Raw genomic sequence first — 24,867 nt, 5'->3', positions numbered from 1 at the left:
ATTACTGAATACATTATCTGAATTGTTGTAACTCTAGTTTTGCAGCTGTTCCCTTTGCTGCTAATTAAAAAAGGAAATTAAAAATCTTAAACTCTTTCTCTGTAAAGGAACTGCAGTCATCAGATAAAGGTAGTGGACCACAAAATATAATATTTTCCTCTGAAAATCCTTCCCCAGAGCCATGTAGTTGCATAAAATATAAAGCTCAAGTAAAGTACATTAAGTACCATAACACTGTACTTAAAGTTCAGCTCCATTTAAAGATTATAAATAGATCTAACTCAGTCATGCAATGTAAGATGTCAAACAAAAACATTACAGTGAGATCACTCCACACTTCTGCTGCTTTTTAATAACATGAAATGAAATGACTAAGTTAGAGATCTTTTTTTGGCGGTGTATGATACACATCTCTAAATGACAGCTTACTGTATCTAGCAGTGTTCGAGTCGTCCTGCCGCAGTAAACAGGTCTCTTATCTAACACTGGATCATTCTTTCAAAGCTGGTTTCTCTATTAGACCAGTCATGCAGTACTTAAATCCTTTTTGTGCAACCCACTTTCGCTTCTTTTCATACACAATGCGGTGCTCTCTGATCCTCTCCATCATTCTACCCACTGACATTATATAACATCAAATCAGATCATACCTAAAAAGAATCATGCTCAATACCTGTATTGTATGCCTGTGTTCAATGACTTTAACAACACTATATTTCAGGCAGGCATGCATGCAGTGTACGTACTGTTTCATTTGATAAAGTGAACAAACTCTCTCTGAATAATCTTTATTTTAAATTGATTGCGTATTTAACAAGTTTTATTTGATATAAATACGTTTCATTCAGCGGAACATGCTCTCACGGCTCTTTTTTTAAAAATTGACATCTTTTTAAAATGATATCCTTCCATGTATCCATCCTTCGCTCCATCTATGGATGAAAACGTCCACAGGGCTTTGACAAGACTCCTTCCATCTTCTCTGGCATAAAAGTACAGCAATTACAGTAACACTTTTCAAGCTTTTGCTTTTCTGAATGTGCCAATTCTGCCCCCGTGATTTACTGTAAGCGCAGGGAATATTTCTTTCACTGCCGTATACAGATCTTCAAAATCCTGGTTCACTGTGATGTCCTAGAGAGAGTGATACAGAGAGGCTGGTGAATAAGTTTGAATAGACGAAGATTCGCTCAAAGTCTCATAGGGGTGGAATATGTTTGACTTACCGAGAAGTCTAATGCCTCCACGGCTGAATCTGGGTTTTCCTGTACAGACTTGAGGATCCCGTAGCACCCAGCAGTCTGAATGGGGTTCCTACCCATCTGGCCAAAGAAAAACATTAGGAATGTAAGAATACGGCAATAACACCACAGTGGGGGTCTTTACTGTGGTTAGGATGTGGTAAGTTGTTAAGGCTATTATGGTGTTTTAAAATTGATTCCCACTTCTTGCGTCATCTCGAAATAAGTTTATCACAAAGACAGCTAGCCTGGGATTGAAGCGGCTTCAAAATGGTGACAAAATCTGCCTAACATCAACTCTAAATATAGCAGATAACACAAATCTCTGTTTTTAATGTAAAAAGGACAATGCACCATGTTTAAGGGACTCATAGGTGTATATTGGAGAGGACCAGCCCCCCCTTAATATTTAGAACATGTGCATTTGTCCCCCCCTGCTCCAATAAAAACATAAAAGTAACGTTAAATTAATGCAGAAAAGACACAAATTGGTGCATGAAAATTCACCAGAATGCAGAAAATTGGTATGTGATGATCAAAATTTTCTGGCGGAGGAGCCCAGACCCCATCGTTTCATATGTGACCCTCCTGGTGTTAAACCTCGCTCAGGACTGAGTTGTGTCTGGTTTTGAGGCTCATGTAACCACTGTTCATACCGTGGAGAGTTTCATTAGTAAACTGTAGCTATAAAATGAAAGAATGTTTTGCTGCCTCTCACAGCAGCTGGAGTCTGAGAAAAAATAACTTAATTCACTGGGCCGACTGCCGGCGACTTTTAAGGTGGAACATTTACTTGTAATGATACTCGATGCATGAGTTGATGACGTGAATCCATCAGCACACCTTAAATTTCATCGTGACAACTTTGACCATTATCTAGTTTTTATATGACATACACTTTTAGTAATGAGTAGATCTTAAAGCACTTAAGTGTATTCATTTCGACTGGACTATGTGAACGGCATATATTCTAATCCTCACTTGAGAAAAAAAGCATTGTGAAGCATCGTTCCTGTGGGCTGCGGCAACATTTAACCCCTGAGATTGCCTGAGAAGGACTAAATGCACAAACCTGCCATTTTTAAATATCCCATGGAGAGAGACTCTCACTGCAGTCTGTTCTATTTTGTTCTGAAAATGTCAGCGTGCAGCCTCATTCTGTGGACGATAAATGAGGTGTTGACTTCCCTCTATGTCACCGGTGATAAGGAAATATAGCAGGTGCTGGATGGAGCAGTGAGTGACAACAACCCCGCCCACATTTATGAGTACTGTTTGCGGTGGAAATGCTAAACAGACATAAGGTCTAGGTACCACATCTGAAGAGTTACTTTTGGTTCCAAAGGTACCATACTGAAAGTGTTTGGTGGACACAACCACATATTACTGTACGTTCAAACCAGAAGCTTCCAAAGAGGCAAAGTCTCTCGCGGACGCCCAAGAAACACAACTGTCAAAAATATTTGTGGCAGCTTTGGCCGCTCTAGTCGCTCATCACATGAATCAATGAACGTTCGATCGGGCTTGTCAATTTAAAGGAGCTGCAAAGCAGACTACTGGCTTGAAAGCAGCGTAGTTGCTGCTTGCTGTTGTCCAGTCAAAAAGTTCATAGTTGTGTTGATAAAATGCTTTGCTTTGCAGTATGTCATCCCATTCAAACCAAGCAAGGAAGACTTGCATGCTACGTCGCAACGTTAGCCTGCAATTCTCTCCACTTTTACTAACATTACACACTTTAAAACTCACTAGACCAACCAACAACCTCTGTGACGCAGTCCCAAGCCTCATTCTTTTTATTTTGGCCTCTGTAACCGAACAGCAACACATTATAAAGGACTGAGTGGGCGCGAGCGCAAGTAATCAAGTTCTCCAATGTTGGAACAAGTGTGCTGTAGGTACCAAAGTTACATGGCTTGTTCTCTGGGACCCGCTTCATCGAAGCACGTCAGCATTCCAATTGGTTGTAGCTGAACCGCGTCAGAAGTCATTACCATAAGGTTAAACGAGTTTTAACTCCGCTCCGGTCACTTTGGTCGCCCAAGACGTGCGGCTGACAACCAGGTCACCCAAGTTGCCCAAGTCGCTGGGCTCTCATTGAAAATAAATGACTTCTGCTGTTTTGGAAGCTCTGGTCGCTGTTGGTGTGAACATACAGTTAGTGTGATTAAACGTGTACTAGTCATATCAAATGATAAAATATCAAATCAACCAGACAGACAGAAGTGGACTAGATGGAGCTGCCATTAATGAAGATGCACGTTAGACTGTGTCTCTAAACTTTAAAACTTTTCACTAACTGATCAAACTTTTAAAATGCCTTAATTTAGCTTTTCATTGTAAGTATTCAGACTTGTTTATTTCATCCAAACAGTATTTCCAACTCAGGAGTGCACATGTAGGCTAATCAATATTAAATGCTCAAGCTGTAACTCAATTTTAAGTCCGAACCATAACTTATTTTCGATCACTAACTTGTTTACAGACAGTTAATATAACACACCCTGAGAACTCTGCTTGGGCGGTGACATTAAAACAAAGTACAGTGATCCGTTTATTTATCCCATTTTACCCACTGATGCCCCCCATTGACTCCCAAGCAAGAACCAATCTTTCAACAGCTTACGTTCAGGGATTTGATTGTCTTGTTTACTTTGAGGCCCATGGCAAGGCGGAGAGCTCCTTCAGGGGGTATTCGGTTGTTGCTGTGGCGAGAAACAAACGGAGAGAGCAAAAAAAAATTGTGTTGGAGTGTGAGGGAAGCAATCATAAAGTGTTATTTTTTAAATGGCATTATTCATCCATGTAGCCCAAATGTCTGGGAATTTGTGAGGCAAGGTTTGTTTTACTTGAGGTTAAAACAGAGGCAGAAGAAACTAAATTATAGTTACATTTTAAGAAGTTTCAGAGGTTACCACAACTAAAGATTTATTAGTAAAAATGTGGGAGAGCAAACTGACCTCACCTGGAGTCTCATATTGGCCTCACGCTTACTACCACACAAGGTGAAACATATTATTTGCTCTCATTTGATTTATTAGAAATGATCTAAGCAGAGCTTGCAACCTCTGCCCTGTTTAATCCAGGTACAGTAAAGTAATCCGATTACCAGATCCCAATATAACAAAGGCTCATACCTCACATTCAACTCCTCCAAAACAGCGTTCTCTTTCAGAGCCTGTCCCAGAGCAATGGCTCCTTCTCTACCAAAGCCATTAAATGACAGATCCACCGTTCGGAGGAAAATGTTTCCCTAAAAAACAGAAAATTATTGTGTCTGTGGTAAAGTAAGATTTTAAATGAAATAACAAGTAAAACTTGAACAAGGTCTCTAACAAGATTATCTGAGGACAAAGGGAGCGCCTTAATTTAAAGCGAGAGAGCTGACGTAATCAGCCTCTCATGACCTGAATCAATCAAACCTGTCAGTGCAGCACATTGATCAGAGTCTGCTTGACCATCTTGGTCATTAAGATAGGGAACGAAGATCTCCTTCAGCACTGTCTCTTGTCTCTCCTGCTGTGAGGAGCTCAATGAATACCTGACCAAGAGGCTGTTTCATAAAACAGGATAAGCTGGTTATCCAGGTTATGATACACAGTATCATCCAGCTGATACTCATACTATTAATCTTAATATACAAGTGTTGTTTACAAATTCGAAACAGCATCACCAGACTAACGTTCTAATTCTGGTTTAATAAATCCCCCATGGCTTATCCCAAAGTTTTGTCATAGCCAACTGACCATTCAATGGGCATTACTGTACATGCGCATTAACAAAAGGGAGCACATTACACCTGTCCCAGCGTCATCTGATTTCACACAGAAGTAAATAAAAGCAAGTTTCTCCGTTAAAGTTTATCACTGGTAATTTTTTTGGGCTGAACAGATCGTAGATGCTCCAGTTGGTTCTACAGCAAGACATCAGAAAAAAATGTGGGCTTTGTACGATTCTGCAAATCACGAATATGCTACATTTGTACATTTCATGTCAACATTTCTGAAGTTTACATATGAGCTGACTTTGTCATCTGGAGGTGTAGGGGATGGTGAATGGCTTGACACCAAAGTCAGCACATTCTCACTCTGATGTTTGGTAATGGATTTTCACGCCCAGATACAAAGTGAAAGGTACCCTGGGTGCATTGGTTGTTGACGTTCTGGGACGCCATGTCAAGTTTGCCTTTTACATGCATTGTCGTTTTTCAAAATACACTTCTGTTTTCACAGGAAATTTACCGTTTACATACAGTCCCTTTCACAATTCACAGAGGAATTGATGTTTTTGTCCTTCAACAACTAACATACATGGTTGGGTTTAGGAAAAAAGAACAGGGTTTAGTTTTATAATCCTATGGGACACAAACACCGCTCTCCTAGGTGAAAGTCGGTGTTTGTTGGACCCATCCACAACCCCACCCGTCCATCCTAGTCAGACTTTTGTGGCCTTAACTATAGTTCTGGTCCCACTGAGCGCTGTTAAACTAAAACGGTGACTGGCTGCATATCATGTTGACATTAAAAGACAGCTGTTTTCATCAGTGTCTGATGTCACAAGTCACTGCCAAAACGCTGGATTTCAACGACTTCAGAGTGGGACCAGGCTGCCAAAGAGAAACCAACATACAACAATACTGGTTTGATTTTTTTTAGCAAATTATTGCTGTTTCCAGCAGCTTTTTAGCCATCAAACATGTTTCTTTCTTTCTTTGTTTTTTTTTTCAGCAATAGCACGAAAAGTGTTGTCCCTTACCAAGGAAAGTGCCAGGATAGTACCTCGAAAAGCAGTTGTTTTTTACTGAGACATCGGTGCTACCAAAACTGGAATTTTTAAGCCTAAACATGATGTTTTCCTAATCACAACTAATTTTTTTGTGCCCATACCTAACCACACCTTAACCACAGCGTTGTTGAAATGTAAAGTTTCAATGTATCCCCTACATAATAATAGAAAAATGTAATGTATCTGTAGTTTGCCGAACGTACAATGCCAACATTTTTCCATTGGGGAGGGTTCAAAAAAGTTTTTTCCTCAAACATAACCTTTAAGTACACTAAATTATATAGTTGGGTATAATCCCCTCGCCATTAAAAGTAGCCTATATAGAGTGTGGGCACATCTGTCCGGGTATTTTTATGCACTTACGCACTCTCAGGTTGTTTTCAGAGTTTATTTTAGTCCCAATTAAGGAAAATCATACTATGACAGCATGCAATGATATTTAAGACAATAGTGTACTTATACCTTCCTGAAAACATTTAAGTAAGGGCCTTTTCTGTTTCACCATGACGATGGCATCATGCACAAAGCCAGGTCTGTAAATGGTTTTCTGAGTTGGGTGTTAAAGGATTTGACCGGCCTGCACGGAGCCCTGATCTCAACCCCATCCAGCATTTGGGATGAGAAACATTGTGAGCCAGGTCTTCCTGCCCAACATCAGTGTCCAACCTCACTGATGATTCTGTGGCTGAACAGGAGCAAATCTCTTCAGCCACGTTCCAAAGGCTTGCTGACAGCCTTTCCTAGAAGAGGCTGTTGTGGCAGCAAAATCTTGTCCTGGTCTAACCTTCCACTGTATTACCTGTAGATCTGTTTTTGTCTCGCATGAGTTCAAAAGCTAATATAGTGTTCAAACATTGATCTTTTTTAGGTGTATTACCCCGAGGCCATTGGCTAACATCACAGCTCCTCTCCCTCGAATGCAGTTCCAGGCCAGACTTAGTGATCTCAGCCCTGTGTTCTCTGACAGAGAGTCTCCGAGGGTTTTCCCTTAGGATAGGAAAAAAGATAAGAACAAATAAAAATAGAAAGTTCCATTATTTCATTGTGAAAACAAGAAAATGCCCAATTCCCTTAGTAAATTCAGTGACTTGTTCAATGAATATAAATAATTATTATCAGTCAGTTTGTAACAAACTCTCAAATAGTTGAAATCTGATTTTTTCAAAAAAGTATTCACATCCAGACTGGAGCAGGGAAAAAATCTGAGACGACAGCTTTTTTAGCGGTGAGGAAGCATAATCAGAAGTACTTATTAAAATCAAACACCCACTTCTACACTCTCTGGGAGCAACTAATCTCCAGTAGCTTCTAGCGAGATGGTGTGATTGTGTGTTTCATGGCCTAAAAGCACAAGTGAGTGAGGGCTGTACAGGCAGCGACCCCGAAGAGAAAGATACCCATCATCATCTCACCCACTTTATCACCACGAGGATAAGAATGTGCACAGCAGCACTCAGTGGTTCATAATCACAGAAAGAGAAACTCTCAGTGTGCCTGACTGAAAAAGCAATAAAACCATAGCATGAATGTCAGAGTGTTTGATTGGTACACTGCTTTCGCTCTGCTATATGGAGGAGTGCACTCAAACAGCATGAGGATGTCCTTTGATATTTCAGCAGTGGAGAAAATAAAATTGAATATGTGGGGATGAATCATAGCGGCACACATGGCAATGAGACATGGTGGTGTCCCCTTTCCCACAGACAGATTTATTTTCAATTACCTTCATCGGATGCTCATTGCATCCTGGTTTGCCATTCTACCACAAGGGGCCTGTCACAGAGCTCATCCACATGATAATTGAAAGAGGTTTTAATGAAGGGAAAATGTTCTTGACCTTTGAATGCCACAGTCTGCTGCTGCCTGCTGTCCTGTGACTGCGTAGAGATAAGCCTACACCATTATGGCAAACTCTTACTGGTTTTATGAGAAGGGTTTTCCAAAAATCTAATAAAAGGAGACACAAGTAATCAAATGTTAAATTATTCTGCACTCATCCCAGTAATTGCTCATTTTATAGAACCTTACTGAATATACACTTATTATAGGCAGAAAATGGGCTTTGCTTTCACTTACAGCTGCTTTTTTTAAAAACGCTCATTCATTCATGTGTGAACACAAGAACATATGTGTAAAATAGTTTGGATTTTAACTAAGTAATGATGTCACTTATGACAAGTTCAAGATGATGCTAATCTGAAATGTAGCATTTATCTGTTTTTGATCTTGGATAGATGAAAAGTTTATGAATTTTGGCCAAGTGATACAAATGTCTGAGCTTTGGGATTAATTGCAGACGTCTGAAATAAAAAGCAAAATGGTCTGATTTTATTTATTCACAGTGTAACTTAAGTATGTGAATGTCGTATTACTGTATGTGTATCAGTCACCAATTTTCCTTTTTGTTATTTTGGGCCACAGGCGCTTTAAGGAAGATGAAGGGAAATCTACGCTGCAACACAATGATATTTTAGACCACAATTGTTTAAAGTGCGGCCCGCAGGCCAGTGGCGGCCCTCAGAAAGATTTTGTGCAGCCCCTGAATATTACATTAAAGGGTAATTTCAGTTTATTTCAACCTGTCTCCTATCGTCCTAAATTTGTTTCAAGTGACTAGTGACATAAAAATAATAGTTAGCATGTTAGCCGTTAGCCTAGATACAGCCGGGGCGCATAGTAGCGTCAGACCTGTTAAAACGTAAGTGAACGGGCAACCTTCAAGTGCAAAGTTAGTCCACTAAACAAGCTTTTTTTCCACAAAGACCACCTCATATCAACGTGGAGTTATTCTCCATGGACGTGTTGTCCCTCTGAGACAATGGTATACTTCTTTAGGGAATTCCATGTGTGTGGTAACCATGGACCAGTGGTTCCCAACTGGTGGGCCATGGTCAAAAAGTTGGTTGTGGGTCCATTCTGAATGGACCTCAAGTGATTCCTATGTCAAGTTTGTAAAACACACACTTTATTTTTAAGTACAGTGAATTTCTGGCACAGAGCTTTTATTCTGAAGTGCTGGTTCCTGCTATAGAGTGAGTGACTAACAGCAAACCTGCTTGATGACATGGCCAAATGTAGGTATGACACTGAATATGATTAACTGTGTGGACCTTGAATTAATGACTAAGGAGAAATCTGGACTCTGTGCCTGGACCAGCTGGGAACCACTGCCACAGACTGTATATAAATAATGGATGCAGCCACTGTGACATCACCCATTGGTTTATGGACTCCCGGTTTGAAGCTTCGAATTTGGCATTTGGTCATCGCCATCTTGAATTTTTAGAGCCAGAAGGGGGCACATTTGAGTGAGAGGGTAGAGCTGAGATCTGACTCATAGACTGTAGCGACACCTCATAGACAGCTTGTCATTAAAAGCAGCCTGCTCTTAATTATGCATAAATTTAAGCCGTAATAAATGAAAACGAGTAAATTCACCCCCCTTACAGTTGTCATTAAGGGAGAAATTAGCTATAGAGACCAAAATTGCTTTTTGTACCAGGCTGTAAACATGTTTATTTCTGCTGTAAAGTTGGGCATTTTAACATGGGGGTCTATTGGGATTACCTCTCCTCAAGAGCCACCCTCAAGTGGCCATTTGAGGAACTGCAACTTTTGGCACTTCACTTTGGCTTCGTTTTTCAGCCCCAGAGGTTGCCGCTTGGTTGGCAACACCTGCTGTAGAGTAGCAGCAGTTTCTGTGTGCTCTATTGCATTGTGTGTTGGGCAGGATGACTAATAGTGCCCCCTGGCAACACCTGAGCCTGTTGGTGGATGACGGCAGCATTACCTCAATTTTCTTTTTAGTTCCTTTTGAGCACCTTAAAACACTCACACACCGCCTCATCCCTCATGCACAACTTACACAACTACTGATTCCACTATTACTCACACTCATGCTTTGTTTATGTTCAGTTATGCATTTAATTCACTTGTTTTTGAGATGTTAAACCATCTTTGTCATGGCTCAGAGCCTGATTATGACACATGCAATGCCTCAGGGATGAACTGGAAATCGAATGTGAGCTGTTCACTTATCACATGGGTGTCAGGTTTGAGTGACCACATGTTTCATTTAGCTGTCCAAATATTTATGGCAATATAATGATGTTTTTAACATCAATTAAACTGAATTCCTAAAAGCAAACTATCTGGTAAAAAGCAGAACATGGGAGCTCTGTCCAAAGAAACAGGACTCATTTACATCTATTTGTCACACCTCTTTAATGTCCTTTGCCATCTATCAATGCCATATATACTTTCTGGGTCCAGCACTTCAGTTATCTGATGCTGCTAATGCAAACTATGTGAAAATATGTATCTCCAGTGAAAATCTTTAATATCAGCCTAATGAGACTGGGAGCCATGGTTACTGTTTCATTCTTTAAAAAGACTCAGGTGTTACAGAATATATGTGACCTTTATTATGTATAACTAATTACTGTGCTACCTGCGCGCTCTCCCAGAGCATTGTGGCTGAGGTCCAGGTGCTGGAGCTTGGCGTTGGTGATCAGTGCTGGGCCAAGGTGTTCGCCTGAGCGGTCTGTGAAATGGTTTCCTGACAGATTAAGGCTCACCAGGGTGCTGTTCTCCTTAAGCATCTCAGCGATGGCTCTGGCCCCATAATCCCCGAGATTGTTGTCGGCTAGGTCCACCTCTGGGAATGGCACACAAGTGGTGAAAAGAGGCAGGTCAGAAGAACAATACGTGGCAGGAGAAGCTAATATGTTTCCCATCACAAAAAGGGCCCAAAGAGAAGAACTGCAGCAGAATTTTTCCACAATTCAAAGGATGTTTTGTAGTTTTATCCTGTATGTATGTTGTTTCAAGTTTGCTTTGTCACAGTTTGGCAGCCTGACACTCGTCAGTGGCTGAGGAGTGTTTCACAAAATAGTTAAGGCCACATCTAAAACTAGAAGGTCACTTAAAGAGCGCCGACCTCTGCCAAGGCCAAATGCCCTACCTTGCAATGTTAACGAATGTGAAATTTGTCTTTGGCCCATGCTACACCCTTCAACCAAGTTTTATGAAAACTGGGCCAGTACGTTTTCCAGAATCCTGCTGATAAACAGACAAACAAACCAAACTGAATTGAAAACCTAACCCCCTAAAGGAGGTAATTATCGGTCATTCCTTCCCTTATCTCTCTTCAGTTTAAAGTTTGGCCTCATCAAAAAGTTTTGAATATTTTTGGTCATAATTCTCGCATGCTATCTCCTCCTTTTTTTAAAAAACAAATGCACCACACACTTCAGTTTTAATCTAAGTGATTCCTAAGCTTTCCATAAGCATCATCATCAGGTCAAAACTTTAATTCTTCCAATACTGTGGATTACACCTGCAAAATTATTGACATTTCTATCAGCCTCAGCTGTACTCTGCGTTTAATGCGTAACAGTAAATGTTAGTATTGCTAACTTACAACACTAAGATGATGAACAAGTCAAAGAACATTATACGTGCTAAACGTGCATGTTAGCATAATGATGTTAGCTTTCTTGTTATATCACTGGTATTTTTAGTTGTATTTGATATTCCCCTGATTATAAGTTTGCACTATGTGCTCAACAAAGTAAAGCCCTTTGCACATTGAATCCGGGTTTTTTTGGATGCATTTTTTAAATCCATCATCCAAAAAAAATCTAAGCGTTTTATTGTTATATTCATTGTGAAAATTCGCAATATGTGACAAAGTTAAAACAGACACCACTCCTTTCCTGTCTGTCATTTGGCACCGAGGCATGAAGGGGCGGAGCTGTCCTCCTTCTCTGTCCTCCACATTCTGTGTGCGGTCCACATCCTTCTCCTCCTCGTCATCATCATCCACCTGAATATTACTATCTGACATGCTGAAAGTGAGCTATCTGAGTTATGAAATGATTCTGTGCATCCTGTTCCTCTGGCTTGTCGCGACTGTGTCCTGCCACATTTTCTTCAGAAAATCGAACCTGTCCCGAAAAATTTCATGGCGGACTAAAGTTTCAGACTCATTGTGCAAAGGTGATTGACACAATGTGAAGTGGTATTTATTTTTAGATAAAGAGTTTGTTGTCTGATGTCATGAGTTTCGTCGTGTGCGTACTACTGGACCAATCAGCCTAATATTTTGTGTGCACATCCATGACCTCTCTTGGTTGTTGAAAAACTTATTCTATTGACTGTTTTATACGTCATTGATTGCTGAAGCCTCTCAGCTCTTAACTGGCCAGAGGGGCTGCGAGTTTACAGGAATCGGCTCAGCTAAAAACAACAAGCCTTTCAGTCTGTTGCAGGACACAGTTTGGCCTTTGTCGGGACTCAAAAACTGACATCCACAGGAAAGTTTGTGCTTCTACCCTTGTAAATAAGGAGGCTACAAAGTTTTTTTAAATCTGTTTTAGTTTTTAATTTGTTGTGCTGTAGCCTAGAGAGTTCATACTCGTTGAAGTCCAGTTATGAATGACAGGGATCAGAGGTTTGTGGCTGTTTTAGTTATTAGAAACATTCATCCTCATAATTACATCATATCTATATTTCACATACAGTGCCTCTTAACAGGAGAACTCAAAAGTCTAGAGTGGCAGAGATCTGAACTCTACTCAGTGCACTTTTCTACTTGTATATTTTTTCATTTGAAATCCAAAAAATATGTTTCCTTGAAAATTCTGTGTTGGCAACTGATCTGTTATACTGTATATTCCCAAAATTGGATTACCCAGGAAAATTGAATAGTGGTGCCTGACAAAGGATGGTAAAAATAACGCCACCCCAAAGAGCCTGCGTGACTCACAGGAGTTATTCTCCATGGATTCCCCCCATAGGGTCCTGCACTGACTGACATCTAACAAATATTAAACATGGACCCCAGACATGTGTGGCATATAATTGGGGTGAGAGTGGCATACGAGTGGGAGTGGGGGCGACACTTTTGCCAGAAAAGGTTGAGACAGACTGAGGGAAAAGGCAGAGAAAATGTGTGCATGCTTGAGTGCCCAGTGAAACCACCTGTAATATAACAATTTTCCTTTAACATCTCGGCTATAGCAGCTCCGCCCATTCCCTCCATCCAATTATCTCGCAGGTTCAGCCTCAGTACTGAAGTGTTGGTTACCAGGGGAACTGCCAGTGCTTTGGTGCCCTGCAAACACACAACCAGCCCCCCCTCAAAGTGAAATTCTTGTGTTTGTTCACTGCAGTATATTTTCTTATCTGTATTCCAGTTAAAAGAGTAGATGCACTGATGCAGGTGGGCAGAGAGGGAGAGAGTGAGACAGAAAGAGAGACAGAGAGAGGGGAATATTAAACCTGTGTGAGACAAATGAAGCAGAATGGAGCTGTGTGGAGGCGTGGGTCAGAAATGGAGCTCGCAGAACATGAAAATTATAGTTTCTAGCACGGCTAATGAGAAAGTTGGCTGCATGAAGCCTTATGTTAACTTGATCTTAAAGAAAAATGAGAGCCCCATCAGAGGATAGTGTGTTCAGATGCATGCAGAGGATCTTTCTCTAAGATTTGAGAAGCCAACCAATTTGCAAGACATTAAAACAAATAACCTTGGGCAGCTGCACTCTGTTACTTTACTTCTGCTCTCTGTGATTGACAGGTGAAGACTTATTTAAAATCCAATTCAATCTGTCTGAACGATGCCACCGAAGCTGAAACCTCGGGAAATGGCTTGTTAGGGAATGGATTTACTTTTGCAACTTTCATTTACAGCGTTATGGACCGGTGGAAGCTTGTGAAAATGTCAAAATGTGTTGCTAAGAGCTGCAGGCAATGGATTTTCACATTTGCAGAGTATGTATTCTTGCCTCAGTCAGAGATGTACAACTGCAGAGCAATTTTACATTGATTTACTGTTAGAAATACACAGAACTGTACGTGACTTATGAGCTCAAATGAGTATCCTCCTGAGACCTGAGCTTTTGTTTCATATGCTTTTTTAATTTCTACTAGCAATTTAACACGACGAGGACCTGATAAGTATAAAAAACTAAGCATTGTCTTTCAATAGATTAAAGTTTTTGAAAAACAGAAGTCCTTATATGTGTTTTTTTTGTTTAGTCACAAGAGTATAATAAAGAAGAAAACTGTTTATTTCAGTGCCTTAACATTGCAAACACCTTGTCCACTTTTGTGTTGAGATCGGCTGCAGACTTGGCAGAGATGGTTGCCATCTTGTTTTTACATGGATTAGTGTATTGTGCCTTTGCTACCACTAGATGGCACATAAAAGTGTCCACGTATGAGGACAACAGGTTTGAGTTAAGCAGAATGTGGTGCAGCAAACTTAAAATGTAAGGTCCTCTTTTGGTAGCGTGCCAGAAAGTGTTTTTTGGACATGTACTTAATAAGATCTGTTAGTTAAATCCAACATGTAGTAATGGATTTCCTGTTTAGTTTAACCCTGCCAGAAGCACCCTTGATTATGTCTCTGTAGATCTAAATATGTTTGTGTGTATTCAGGGTTACATGAGAGCTAAAACATGTTGACACAACACTGTCTAATGCTCAACAGGACCGAATAATAAAGCTACATGTACATGGGTCACAAAGTCAAAAGCATTTGCTGTCATTCTGATCAAAAATAAGATTATTTCCCTGGAGGCAAATTAAAATGTAGATCTGCATAATGAGCTCTCTCTGAGTGTAAATCAATGCCAGCAGCGGCACTTCAAAGGGGGGAGGGGCCTCCACTTGAATGTGTAACATCGATCTAATGGACTCGCCTCGTGTTGTTTTATATGTAAAGTGTACTGCAGAGATATGTACATGCATAATCTGTTTCTTGGGAAAAGACTGAAAACTCCTTGAGGCACAGCTGCACTGGACTTAACACAGTGCTCCCCAGACTTTGCCATGATCAGTGCAGTCCCCCTGGAGGGGAATGTGACTTTGAATTAATGAGTCATTCACTGAAAAAAAGAAAAAAGTCTGGTCTGGTCTGAAATAGCAGGAGAGAGACAAAGAGGCTAAAATATTTGTAGATCAAATACCCTCTAACCCCCCGCTGCCCCCCACTTGGGGTCTCTACCAACTCCTGTGGGAAATATCTGACTCTCCACTATGTTCACCATCTACTTGCTTACTTTTCTTTGTGCTTTTTGGTGCTTTTTAGAGCTTTTCCATAGATAACAACCACCTGCTGCAGTTGAAAGTGACGCACTTAGAGTAAACCAAAACAATTAATTTGACCAACAGCTAAACAACAAGCTGGAGCTCACAATAAATCGCTGTAAAGCCGAGAGGAGCTTCAGATTTAGCTGATAATTCTCTGAGGTTCATCACAATGACTGTATGGAAAGATGGACGACGTGTCTCCAATTACTCCCACTGTACAAAAATGAAGCCAAAGTATTCCGGGTACAGCTGCTGCCATCTTGCGCTGGTGGTGTCATTTGGAGCCAGAGTCTGCACAGAAGTGATCTCCGCAGTCTCAAGTTTTGGCCCATACACCAGTTGCGAGCAGCCCCATTGATCATGAGCACAGTGATTAGCAAACACAGCTGTCAATCATGACGTAACACCCCCCCCCCCCCCCCCCCCCTTTAATAGCAATAAATAACTAGTTACAACCAAACATATACTACAAGAATGAAGACATCAATGTGATAAGAACAACCTAAAGTGACAGGAGGTATTTTTAGGAAAAATTTATTTGACGTGTACTCTGAGTTTGCCGATGTCCTATCCGCTAAAACAGAGAGGGTGAGGTTTATGACCTGTACTGCAGCCAGCCACCAGGGGGCGACAGAGATGTTTTGGCTCCACTTTTAGGGAGATGTCATGTCGTCCATCTTTATATACAGTCTGTGGTTCAACATAATGGCTATCTTTTGCACATTGTGATATATTGTTATTATAAAATTATTTATTATAGCTACTCTGAAGTATTTTAAAATTTGTAAAATTAATTTTACTATAAGCTTAATATGTTAACTGCATAACAACTTTCACTACAGCCACCAATGCACACATCAGAAGTGGAATTATATAAGTTCAAATTTTGAATAAATCATTTTTCTTCGATATTAAAGGGAAGCTTTGGTATTTTTTAACCTGGGCCCCATTTTCCCATGTTTATGTGTTTAAGTGAATAAGGGGCCGTACACATGCCGTGATTTTAGTGCCCTAAAATGTACTGTTTTCAATGTAGTCATGCGTCAGGTTCACTCAAATGCCAGAGTGATGCTGTCACAGTGTGCACGTGTTTCCGAGTGCCTTTTTTCCAGGGCGCGACGGCTGCACCCTGAGATAAACAGAATTCAACTTTTTGAACGCAGTGCCTGGAAGATCAGCTCTGCACTCAGGATTTTAGGTAAATAGGCTATGATATGATGCTGGTTTAGGTTGTTTAAGAACCTCAGATGCAACTTGCCACCGCACTCTTGAAAGCTGGCACAGAAAAGGCACAAGAATAGCACCCACAGCGCCTGACTTCATGTTTTCCAGATGGTAGAAACCTCAGGGACAGCAACTGAGGAGGGATCTCTCTACCAGGACGGACAGATGAGGTGCAGACTGATAAAGGAGGAAATAACGGAGAGTGTTGAACGGACAACAACCACACTCACATGAAAGATTACTGTTTTCAGTGGAAACGCTCGGGTCTAGGCACCATGTCTGAAGGGTTAACTTTGGTTCCAAAGGTACCATACAGAAAGTGTTTGGTGGAAACTGGGCATTAGATGCTAAACCATGGGACCGGCTTGAAAAATACCAGGGTTTCCCTTAAACAGTTGTTATCGTCACTGGATGAGTGTACTGGCCACAGATGGCAGCTCAGTGCCTGCAGAGACACTCGAGCACTGAAATATGTTTGCCCCACACCTGGACTCTAAATGATAAAAACAACAGAATAAAAGACTAATGAAATATAAGTCTGGGCTGGAAATAGATAAATAAAAGCATTCATTCAGGCTACCCTCCCTTCAGCCAAAAGAAAAATGACACAACCCTGCCTTTATTCTTACCCTTGTAATAATTTTCATACAATCCCTAACTTATGATGAACGTACCTGAGGCCCCAGACCATAATGCATCATGGAGAGCTCACTATTCTGCATGTGCCGCAGGAAATATGAGGCAGGTACAACCTGTAATGCTTTACACGCCTCCATGTAGCACGTCTGCCCCGTCGGGTCATACGCCTCCTCCTTATCTGCAACATGAATAAAGACACTGGCTGTCTGAATTGTTCGCGATCAAAACCTCTTTGTAAAAAGGAGAGATGTGGCACTTTCCCTCGAAGGAGGACCTTTTGAGTGTGATATTGAAAACTCCCTCATGGCTGATTTGGCCCTGTCAGGGGAGCTCATTCACACCAGATGGTTTTCACTTCTGGTGAAAAGGAAGCCTGACACAAAGACTGGGATGAAATCATTATGCAGAGCAGGGCTTCACATTGTGTGGGCAGACGCGTGTAGGAGTTACTGTTTTGTTTTGTTTTTCTTTTTTCTTTCCTGAAGTCATTTACAGAATGAGAAGATGGAAAAGCAAAAGGGAAAAGATGAACAGATGGGGTGACAGGAGGGCTTCGCCTTATCAATGCGTGTTCTGATCGAGATCAAATTAAGACTCAACGCCGAAATACTTTGTACTCTTGGAGCCTCGTATGAAATATCATTTCAGACAGAAAATAACAGGATGAAATGTTTCATTTCAAACATATGACTCACATCACCGAGCCATTTCCCCATTTTTTTCTTATAAGAGGGAACATCACACCCTTTATGATAAAATGTAATAACTTTTCCACCCTGTTTTTCTCCCCTCTTTACCTCCCAGCTCAAGATCTGTGTCATAGTCCTCATCAGAGATCACACACTCCTCTCCTCCCAGCTCCTCCTCTTCATTATCTTCCTCCTCCTCCTCCTCCTCTTCTTCCTCTTCACCCTCTCTTTCACCTCTATCTAGCATGTTCCCGACAGGACTTGTGCGTTTGTCCTTTGGCCTACGCATGTCGACCTCTGTCCGGCTCACTCTCTGCTGGGTGGAGAATGAGAAAGTGAGACATCGTGACTCCTCAAAGCTGGCTGTTGTTGGCAGCCTGAGAGAGGAGATTTGATGGATTTGCTGCCAGGAGAATAAAACTGATACCTACACGTTGGACAACTGAGTCCATCAATGTGGAGAACTTGTCTCTTTGAGCTTGTCCCTGTCTTTGTAACTACTTCCCTTCCCACCTACTCCTTTCTTCCCACCTCCCTTTAACCTCTTTCGCCAGAGACTGTTTTAGCTGTCTTATACTCCCTTTATTTCTGTAGCATATTCACTACGCTTCTCAGTTAGCCATGTTATATATTGTTATTTTCATTTCTAAATATGCTACTCAGTAATACCATCATTTGGAATGTGAGCGGTACTGCACATGTTCCAAGGCATTTTTTTTTGTGTGTGTGGACATCCAAAAGGTTTTTGTATTTAAAAATGTGCTGCTTTAGAGCACGCAGCCTTGTGATTAGACTACATAAAAGTGTAATTGAGACACTTTCAGGGCGACACTCTCAGTCCCCTCTATTAAATAAATTCATGCACGTACACAGGTCAAAAGAGCAATCTATAAAAAGAAAATTGCAGGTCTTTAGCCTGTAATTTTGAGCCTCTATTTCCTCGCCCTGGGCAAGGAAAGTGCTCAGACGTGTCTAGAGAGGATGTTACGGTTAAAGGAATACTTTATCCCCAAATGACCATTTGTGTATAAGTTCAAGGGCATAGCCATGGAGTTAACATTGAACAGGACCAAATGTGGTGGAGGTGGGGGGTTGACAACATTTTTACCAAAAACAGGTTTGTTTATGCTCCTTGCAATTGATATTATTTATTTCCATGATTAAAGTTTCAGCGAAAATCACTTATTGATGTTAGCATTAGCTTTTCCTGCATGTCCTGACACTTTTCAAAAACTACAACAACAGTGATGGTAGTATAGGCAGCTGGAATCGGGTCAGCTGTTTCAGCCCGATTCCGGGGTGTCGTTCATGCAGAGTCTCAGCAGAGTCAGGCAACCAGATCATTTTATTCGGCATGCCAAGTTTGGGCTGAGTCATTTCTGATAACGGCCCAGTGACGGCAGTGTCGTTAGCCGGAATTGGGCCAGTTGATTTGGCCCGATTCTGTGGGTCATTCATTCCGAGTCACAGCCAAGTTGGGCAACCAAACCCGGCCCGACTAATTTAACCCGGCATGCTGAGTTCAGGCCAGATCTGGGCCAGGTCATTTTGGCTACCTGGGTATATTACATTTGGATGTTTTCCTTTTTTTTTTTAAACGTTTGATAGTAATGATATAAACCCACAGCAGGCAAAAACCAGCTTCTGCTATGGTAAGCTAACACCACCTGGATAAACCTCTGCATGTGGAACTGCAGTACACCATAATACTAAAACCAGTAGTGATAATAATGCCTATTTAAGTTTATCTATGATTATATTTACATTTGCTAATTATTTTTCTCACGTGTCTCCGGTGAATGAAGTATCCAGAGACATTTCTTAATAAGTTAAAGTCATTGGCAACCGCACTTAAAAAGCAAAAGCATATCAAAACATCCATTTACAAACTCTCACGCAACTCATGCAGTATAATCCAAGTTTCATTTATCCAGTAATACACTTAGTGCTTCCCAAACCGGCAGCCCTTTCCAACTGGGAACTGAACTGAAAGTGAATCTGTGCTGTCCTCAAAGCCAGACTCCACTGACAAAAGCTGTCATTTTACCTTGCTGAACACAGGAGCTGTTGGTCTACTGCTGCCTCGATCAGTTAGTTAGTGTTATTGTGTGTGACTTTGGTGTTTTAAAGGGTAAGGGCCCTGACATACCAAGCCGATAGTGATGGGCAGCTGATGAATGTCTGTTGCCCTGGGTTTCGCCCTGGTGCCACTAGTCAGCCCTTGTTGCCTGTTTTTTTTGGCCAATTCTTAATGTTGAATTGGGCATCGGAGACGGCAGGGCCTGTCAGTGTGTGAAATCTCTCTGATTGGCAGTCCAGCTCGGTGCACAAGAAGAAAAACTAAAGTGAGGAAAGTAAACAAGTGGCTAAAGTCAAGAGGGAGTAAGAGCGAAACAAACCTGTTACATAAGGTAGGATTATATTTTTTAGCAATGGGGTTTGTTTTATTTAGCAGAAACTGTTCATAATTGTGTTATTTGTTGTGACAGCATGGTGAAAATCTTTTGTTATTCCAGTATCAGGTTGTGTTGTTGACGTGCTAACTGGCATCTTGAATATGTCCTGGCCATATTCCAGTTTCCCTTTTTGAATGACGGACTACTGCCACCTGCTGGTATGGAGAGTTATTTCCTCTTACGCAGGTGAAGAACATACATGCAAGTTACCCGTTGTCTGTTGCCTTTTTGGTGTGATCAAGTGCAACTTTTTAGCTGAGACACAGACGATGTGAGGTGACACAACAGTCGGCCTTTGTCACCACTCCTTTGATGTTGGTTTGGTGTGTTTGGACCTTTAGTTCAGAATCAGAGAATTGGATTATACTGCAGGAGTTGTATGAGTGTTTGTGAAGGGAGGCTCTAATGTAATTTTACTGTAGTTAAACAAGGACCCCATTAACTTCATTTCATCAAGTCATTTTTCAATGTTTGGATTCTTCAACAAGGTTTTCATGCTCAATTCAATGTAACACGGCATGAGTGAGTGATATACAAATGGTCACTTGGTGGGTGAAGAGTTCCTTTAAGAGCAAAAGGTACACTTGCAGGTCAATAACATGCTTTGAATTCTCACCAAATCCCTATCTCATGTCTTATTCAATCTCAGACTTCATTAAAATCTGCCTGCGAGCAGCCCTACACTCGCCTACCTGGTTGTTCACACTTCCCTTGCTCAAGCAGACTTGGCCGGATGGTCAGCTTCCTACCTCTCCCAGCTGCAGCTTCTCACTTTGTGTTTCTGCGTCATCGTCTTCCAGCACAGACGGCAGCAGTGTCTCCTTGGCCAACTTCTTCCCATGAACCATGACTTTGACGCTGAGTAATGGTGATACTGATACTGAGGAAAATATATTTTGCTACCTTTAATTTTGCTTTTCCTGCTTGTTTGTTTTCAGACTGTTCAAATGTTTGTCCTGTGAGGGAAATCACTGCACTGCATTTGACCAGCAGGTATGTGTGCATGCAACCTATCTTGCTCAATAGGAGGGTCAAACTCTTTGGGCTAATTAGAAAGGCAAGTGCTGAGCTCTTCCTCATAGCCACCAATCAGAGCCCTTGTGTAAAGTTTGGATGGCTTGTTATGTTGACACGTTTCCATGGTGCTGAGAGGCATCTCTGTGCTCTGAGTGCCGGCTCTCTGAGCCATGATGACCAGCACTTACAGCAGCAGGAAGAGGAGGGAGGGGAAGCAAATGGCTTGTTTGCAGCGACTCTGTTTTTCAGGGGCAAAACTCTGTATCAACATCTAAATCTGACCTTCAAACTAAAACGCTCCAACCTTAAACAAGTCCTACTGCGGGAACAAACCTTTCCAGCCTGGCTTCTTTCTCATATAAACAAAAAAAACAAACCAAGCAAATGTGTTGACATATTCTGTAAATGTTTCTCTTTATTTGTAAGTAAATGCAAAGTCCTTGCAGTTGATGCATTAAAATGGAATATCCTCAATCAATTACACAACAAAGGTCATTATAGCAGAGGCTGATTGGATCAGAGTTGTTCATAGCAGCAGCGATATGCAAACACAGAAAAAGAAACCCCCTCGAGAATGTTTTATCATCCCAAGGCCTGCGAGAAAGGCCAGACAACCTCACAATACAGTCTCACTGACTGACACAGTGCTGGTAAATAGACAGAGCTTTTTAAATATGAACAGGAGAGAGAAGATCACCATGCACTGATTTAATGCTGCTGTTTTAATCCCATACCTAAAGGATATGAGAGACACCATAGAATAGGCCTTTTTTTGTTCTTTTTAAATCAAGCAGAATCATAGTGCTCATTTACATAATCAAAATACATTCTTAGAAAAGATCAAAGTGGTACTCTTTATATTTTATACTTTGTCTTTGAATATATATCTATAGAAGCTATATATAGAAGCTATATCTTGTATCAATTGTTTTCCTGCTGCACATTTTACATCACAGACATTTTCTTGACGGCTCTCATTCCGATTAAACTAAATCCTTTTAAACAAATTATACAGAGGAGACATTCATCCAGAATGAACAACAGTGGGGAACACTGGGGATCACCCATTTTCTCCCGGCAGCAGAAACAGTTGATCGAGAAAATAAAACAAACCCCCAAAGAACCAAACATATTCTGCTGTGAGGGACGTTTGAAAATCACATTAAGATCCGTTAATCATGCTAACAGTAATCTTTAATTTGAATCAGACAAAGAAAGGGAACAAACAAGCTGACAAGAAAAGCCACAGGTTACCGCAGAGAGGGTGATCAATAAACAACGTGGCCCCTGCACAAATATATTCAAAGTACAACCCTGACTCATTGGGAAGCAGCAAATGACCACAGTGGCAGTGTGATTGCCTCTTGTCCCTGAATGAAAAACTTCACTGGAACTTATCACAATAGAACTGAACTGCTGAGATCAAGAAACTTAAAGCCATGTGGGCAGTTTCCTGTTACCAAAACACCATCTGTTAGATCTGCAGGCTCGTGTGACTCACACAACAAGAAGTTCATGCTTATTTTAAAATCTGACCAGTTTGACAAGGTAACAGGCAACAAGCAGAATAACCATGTAACAACGTACACTTGAGCACATGCATGGTTTACACCCACTCGTATAGAGATGTGCACACTTACAGTAGGATGGTTTCTATGGCACACACACACACACACACACACACACACACACACACACACACATGCGCGCACACACTCATGCATGCTGATGCTACTGAGCAGGTGTCAGGTCACAGTGAAAGGGTGGCGTATGAGCCGTAGGGTTGTGCACAATCATGCAGAGAGACAAAAGAAAGAATGAATGTGCTGCATGTAGGCAGAGGCAGAGAGTTAATGTAAGGCAAGAGGCAGAGGAGTAATGATGCTGATAAATGCCAATTTTAAAAGCTTGATAGCTGTCAGAAATGATCTGGGCAGCACGGGGTGATAAAAGACATCTTTCTGCATTACTTAACAAGGTTTTGTTACAGAGATGTGTCACTTAAAGGAATTGTTTGACAAAGTAAGATGAAAAAATCTATACTGCTGTCATGTTTGTACAGTAAATGTGACGCTACAGCCAGGAGCCTTGGACTGGAAACAGGGGAAACAGCTAGCTTGGCTTTATACAAATAGAAATAAAGCTCACTAATTAACACGGACCATTTGGGGCCAGAAGCAGTGACTTTCTGCTCCCAGCTAAGAAAAATCCGGCACAGTCTTTTACAACAGCTTAAACAAACAAATAGTATAACGTGTCAATATTTCAGGTGCTGATAAGTGGATTTGTTCCGACCACTCAAAGCACTTTTACACAACATGCCACATTCACACACACTGATGGCACACTTATTAGGAAAAATTTGGGGTTAAGTATGTTGCCCAAGGTCACCTTAACATGCGAACTGAAGGAGCCGAGATCGAACCACATACAACCTGCTCTACTTCCTGAGCCACAGTTGTTATGCTAAGCTAAGGCTGCATTCAGACTGACTTTAGCCCTGCATTTAAAAACATAGCGCTCTTATTCATTCCAATGGAGCCTAAAAGTTGAACCAGGCTTTACTTTTGCTGCAACGCAACCACAGACTGTATACAACAAGTGGACGTAGCCTGCAAGAATGAAAAGTGAAAGCAATGCAAAGTGCTCTAAAGCTGCATTCTTTCTAATGGCCAGCTGGGGGCGACTCCACTGGTTGCAAAAAGAACTCGGATTGTACAGAGGTCTCTGTAAAAATGACCAAACTTCTCATTTGATTTATTACCTCAGTAAACACTTTGGTCTTAATTGCTACTCTTAAGTATTCTTTAAATACAACCTGATGTTCATTAGGTGAATTATGGTCCCATTTAGAGTAAAATACATGTTTAAGCAGGGTATGCTTTAGTGCGATGCTAGCTTGTGATTGACAAGTCACTACCACGGTGACCTGGCAATCAGGATAGAGTGTAAACTACTTTGGGGTGTTGTCGGTGTTTTCAAATTTATTAAAGTTAATTGGTGACATGTTTGTCGCCTAAAAATGTCTTGTTAGGTGTTGGTGGGGCTTTGGCTCAGAAGGAATTGGTGACTGTAAATTGTCCGTAGGTGTGAATGTGAGCATGAATGGTTGTCTGTCTCTATGTTTAAGCCCTGTGATAGTCTGACGACCTGTCCAGGGTGTACCCTACCTCTCGCACAATGTCAGCTGGGATAGGCTCCAGCACCAAGAATGGCCCCTAACAGGTTAAGCAGCTGTTAGGTGTTCAGCTGGGGCAGCTATGACTCAGAAGGTAGAGTGGGTCGTCCACTAATCAGAAGATCGGCAGTTTTGATCACCAGCTCCTCCAGTCTGCATGTCAAGTATCCTTGGGCGAGATACTGAACCCCAAATTGCTCTCAATGGCTGCTCCATCAGTGTGTGAGTGTGTGTGAATGTGACATGTAGTGTAAAAGCGCTTTGATTGGAGACCAGAAAAGTGATATACAGTATATATACATCACAGTTAACATGAATTACAGATGCACCTTGCTAACCAAGCTAACTAGCTAGCCCTAGATGGTAACTCAGTGACTTCTGCATGGTGTAGCCAGGAGCCAGGCGCAGTCAGGTTACTGGACTGGGTGGGCGTACAGAGTTTCCTCGGGTTCTTAGTCAAATCCACTCCTCACTCCTCCGCAGCCCCACCCTCTCATCCAAATATGGTCACCTCTAGCTCCAACAAACTAAGATGACACTTC

General features: G+C 41.3%; 1 protein-coding gene across 2 annotated transcripts; it reads right to left on the bottom strand.

Annotated features, from left to right (window-relative positions):
• Nucleotides 1-489: 489 nt before the first annotated feature.
• Nucleotides 490-21,098, bottom strand: lrrc74b (leucine rich repeat containing 74B). 2 transcript variants are annotated; one of them, XM_033620452.2, is made up of 10 exons: nucleotides 20,880-21,098; nucleotides 17,783-17,990; nucleotides 17,021-17,163; nucleotides 13,008-13,140; nucleotides 10,474-10,680; nucleotides 6,901-7,010; nucleotides 4,376-4,491; nucleotides 3,865-3,943; nucleotides 1,227-1,322; nucleotides 490-1,134 (listed from the first exon to the last, which is right to left on the bottom strand). In XM_033620452.2, the coding sequence occupies exons 1-10, from the start codon at nucleotides 20,976-20,978 to the stop codon at nucleotides 1,018-1,020; spliced, it is 1,308 nt and encodes a 435-aa protein (XP_033476343.2). In that variant the 5' UTR covers nucleotides 20,979-21,098; the 3' UTR covers nucleotides 490-1,017. The 2 variants fall into 2 exon arrangements, with proteins under 2 accessions (XP_033476343.2, XP_033476344.2); XM_033620453.2 differs by having other exon boundaries at nucleotides 17,783-17,987.
• Between the last annotated feature and the right edge of the window lie 3,769 nt (nucleotides 21,099-24,867).

Source organism: Epinephelus lanceolatus, chromosome 9, assembly GCF_041903045.1.
Source record: "Epinephelus lanceolatus isolate andai-2023 chromosome 9, ASM4190304v1, whole genome shotgun sequence".
Lineage (NCBI taxonomy): Eukaryota > Metazoa > Chordata > Actinopteri > Perciformes > Serranidae > Epinephelus > Epinephelus lanceolatus.
Note: the sequence above shows the minus strand (reverse complement) of the source record. Positions and strands in the feature narration are given on the sequence as shown.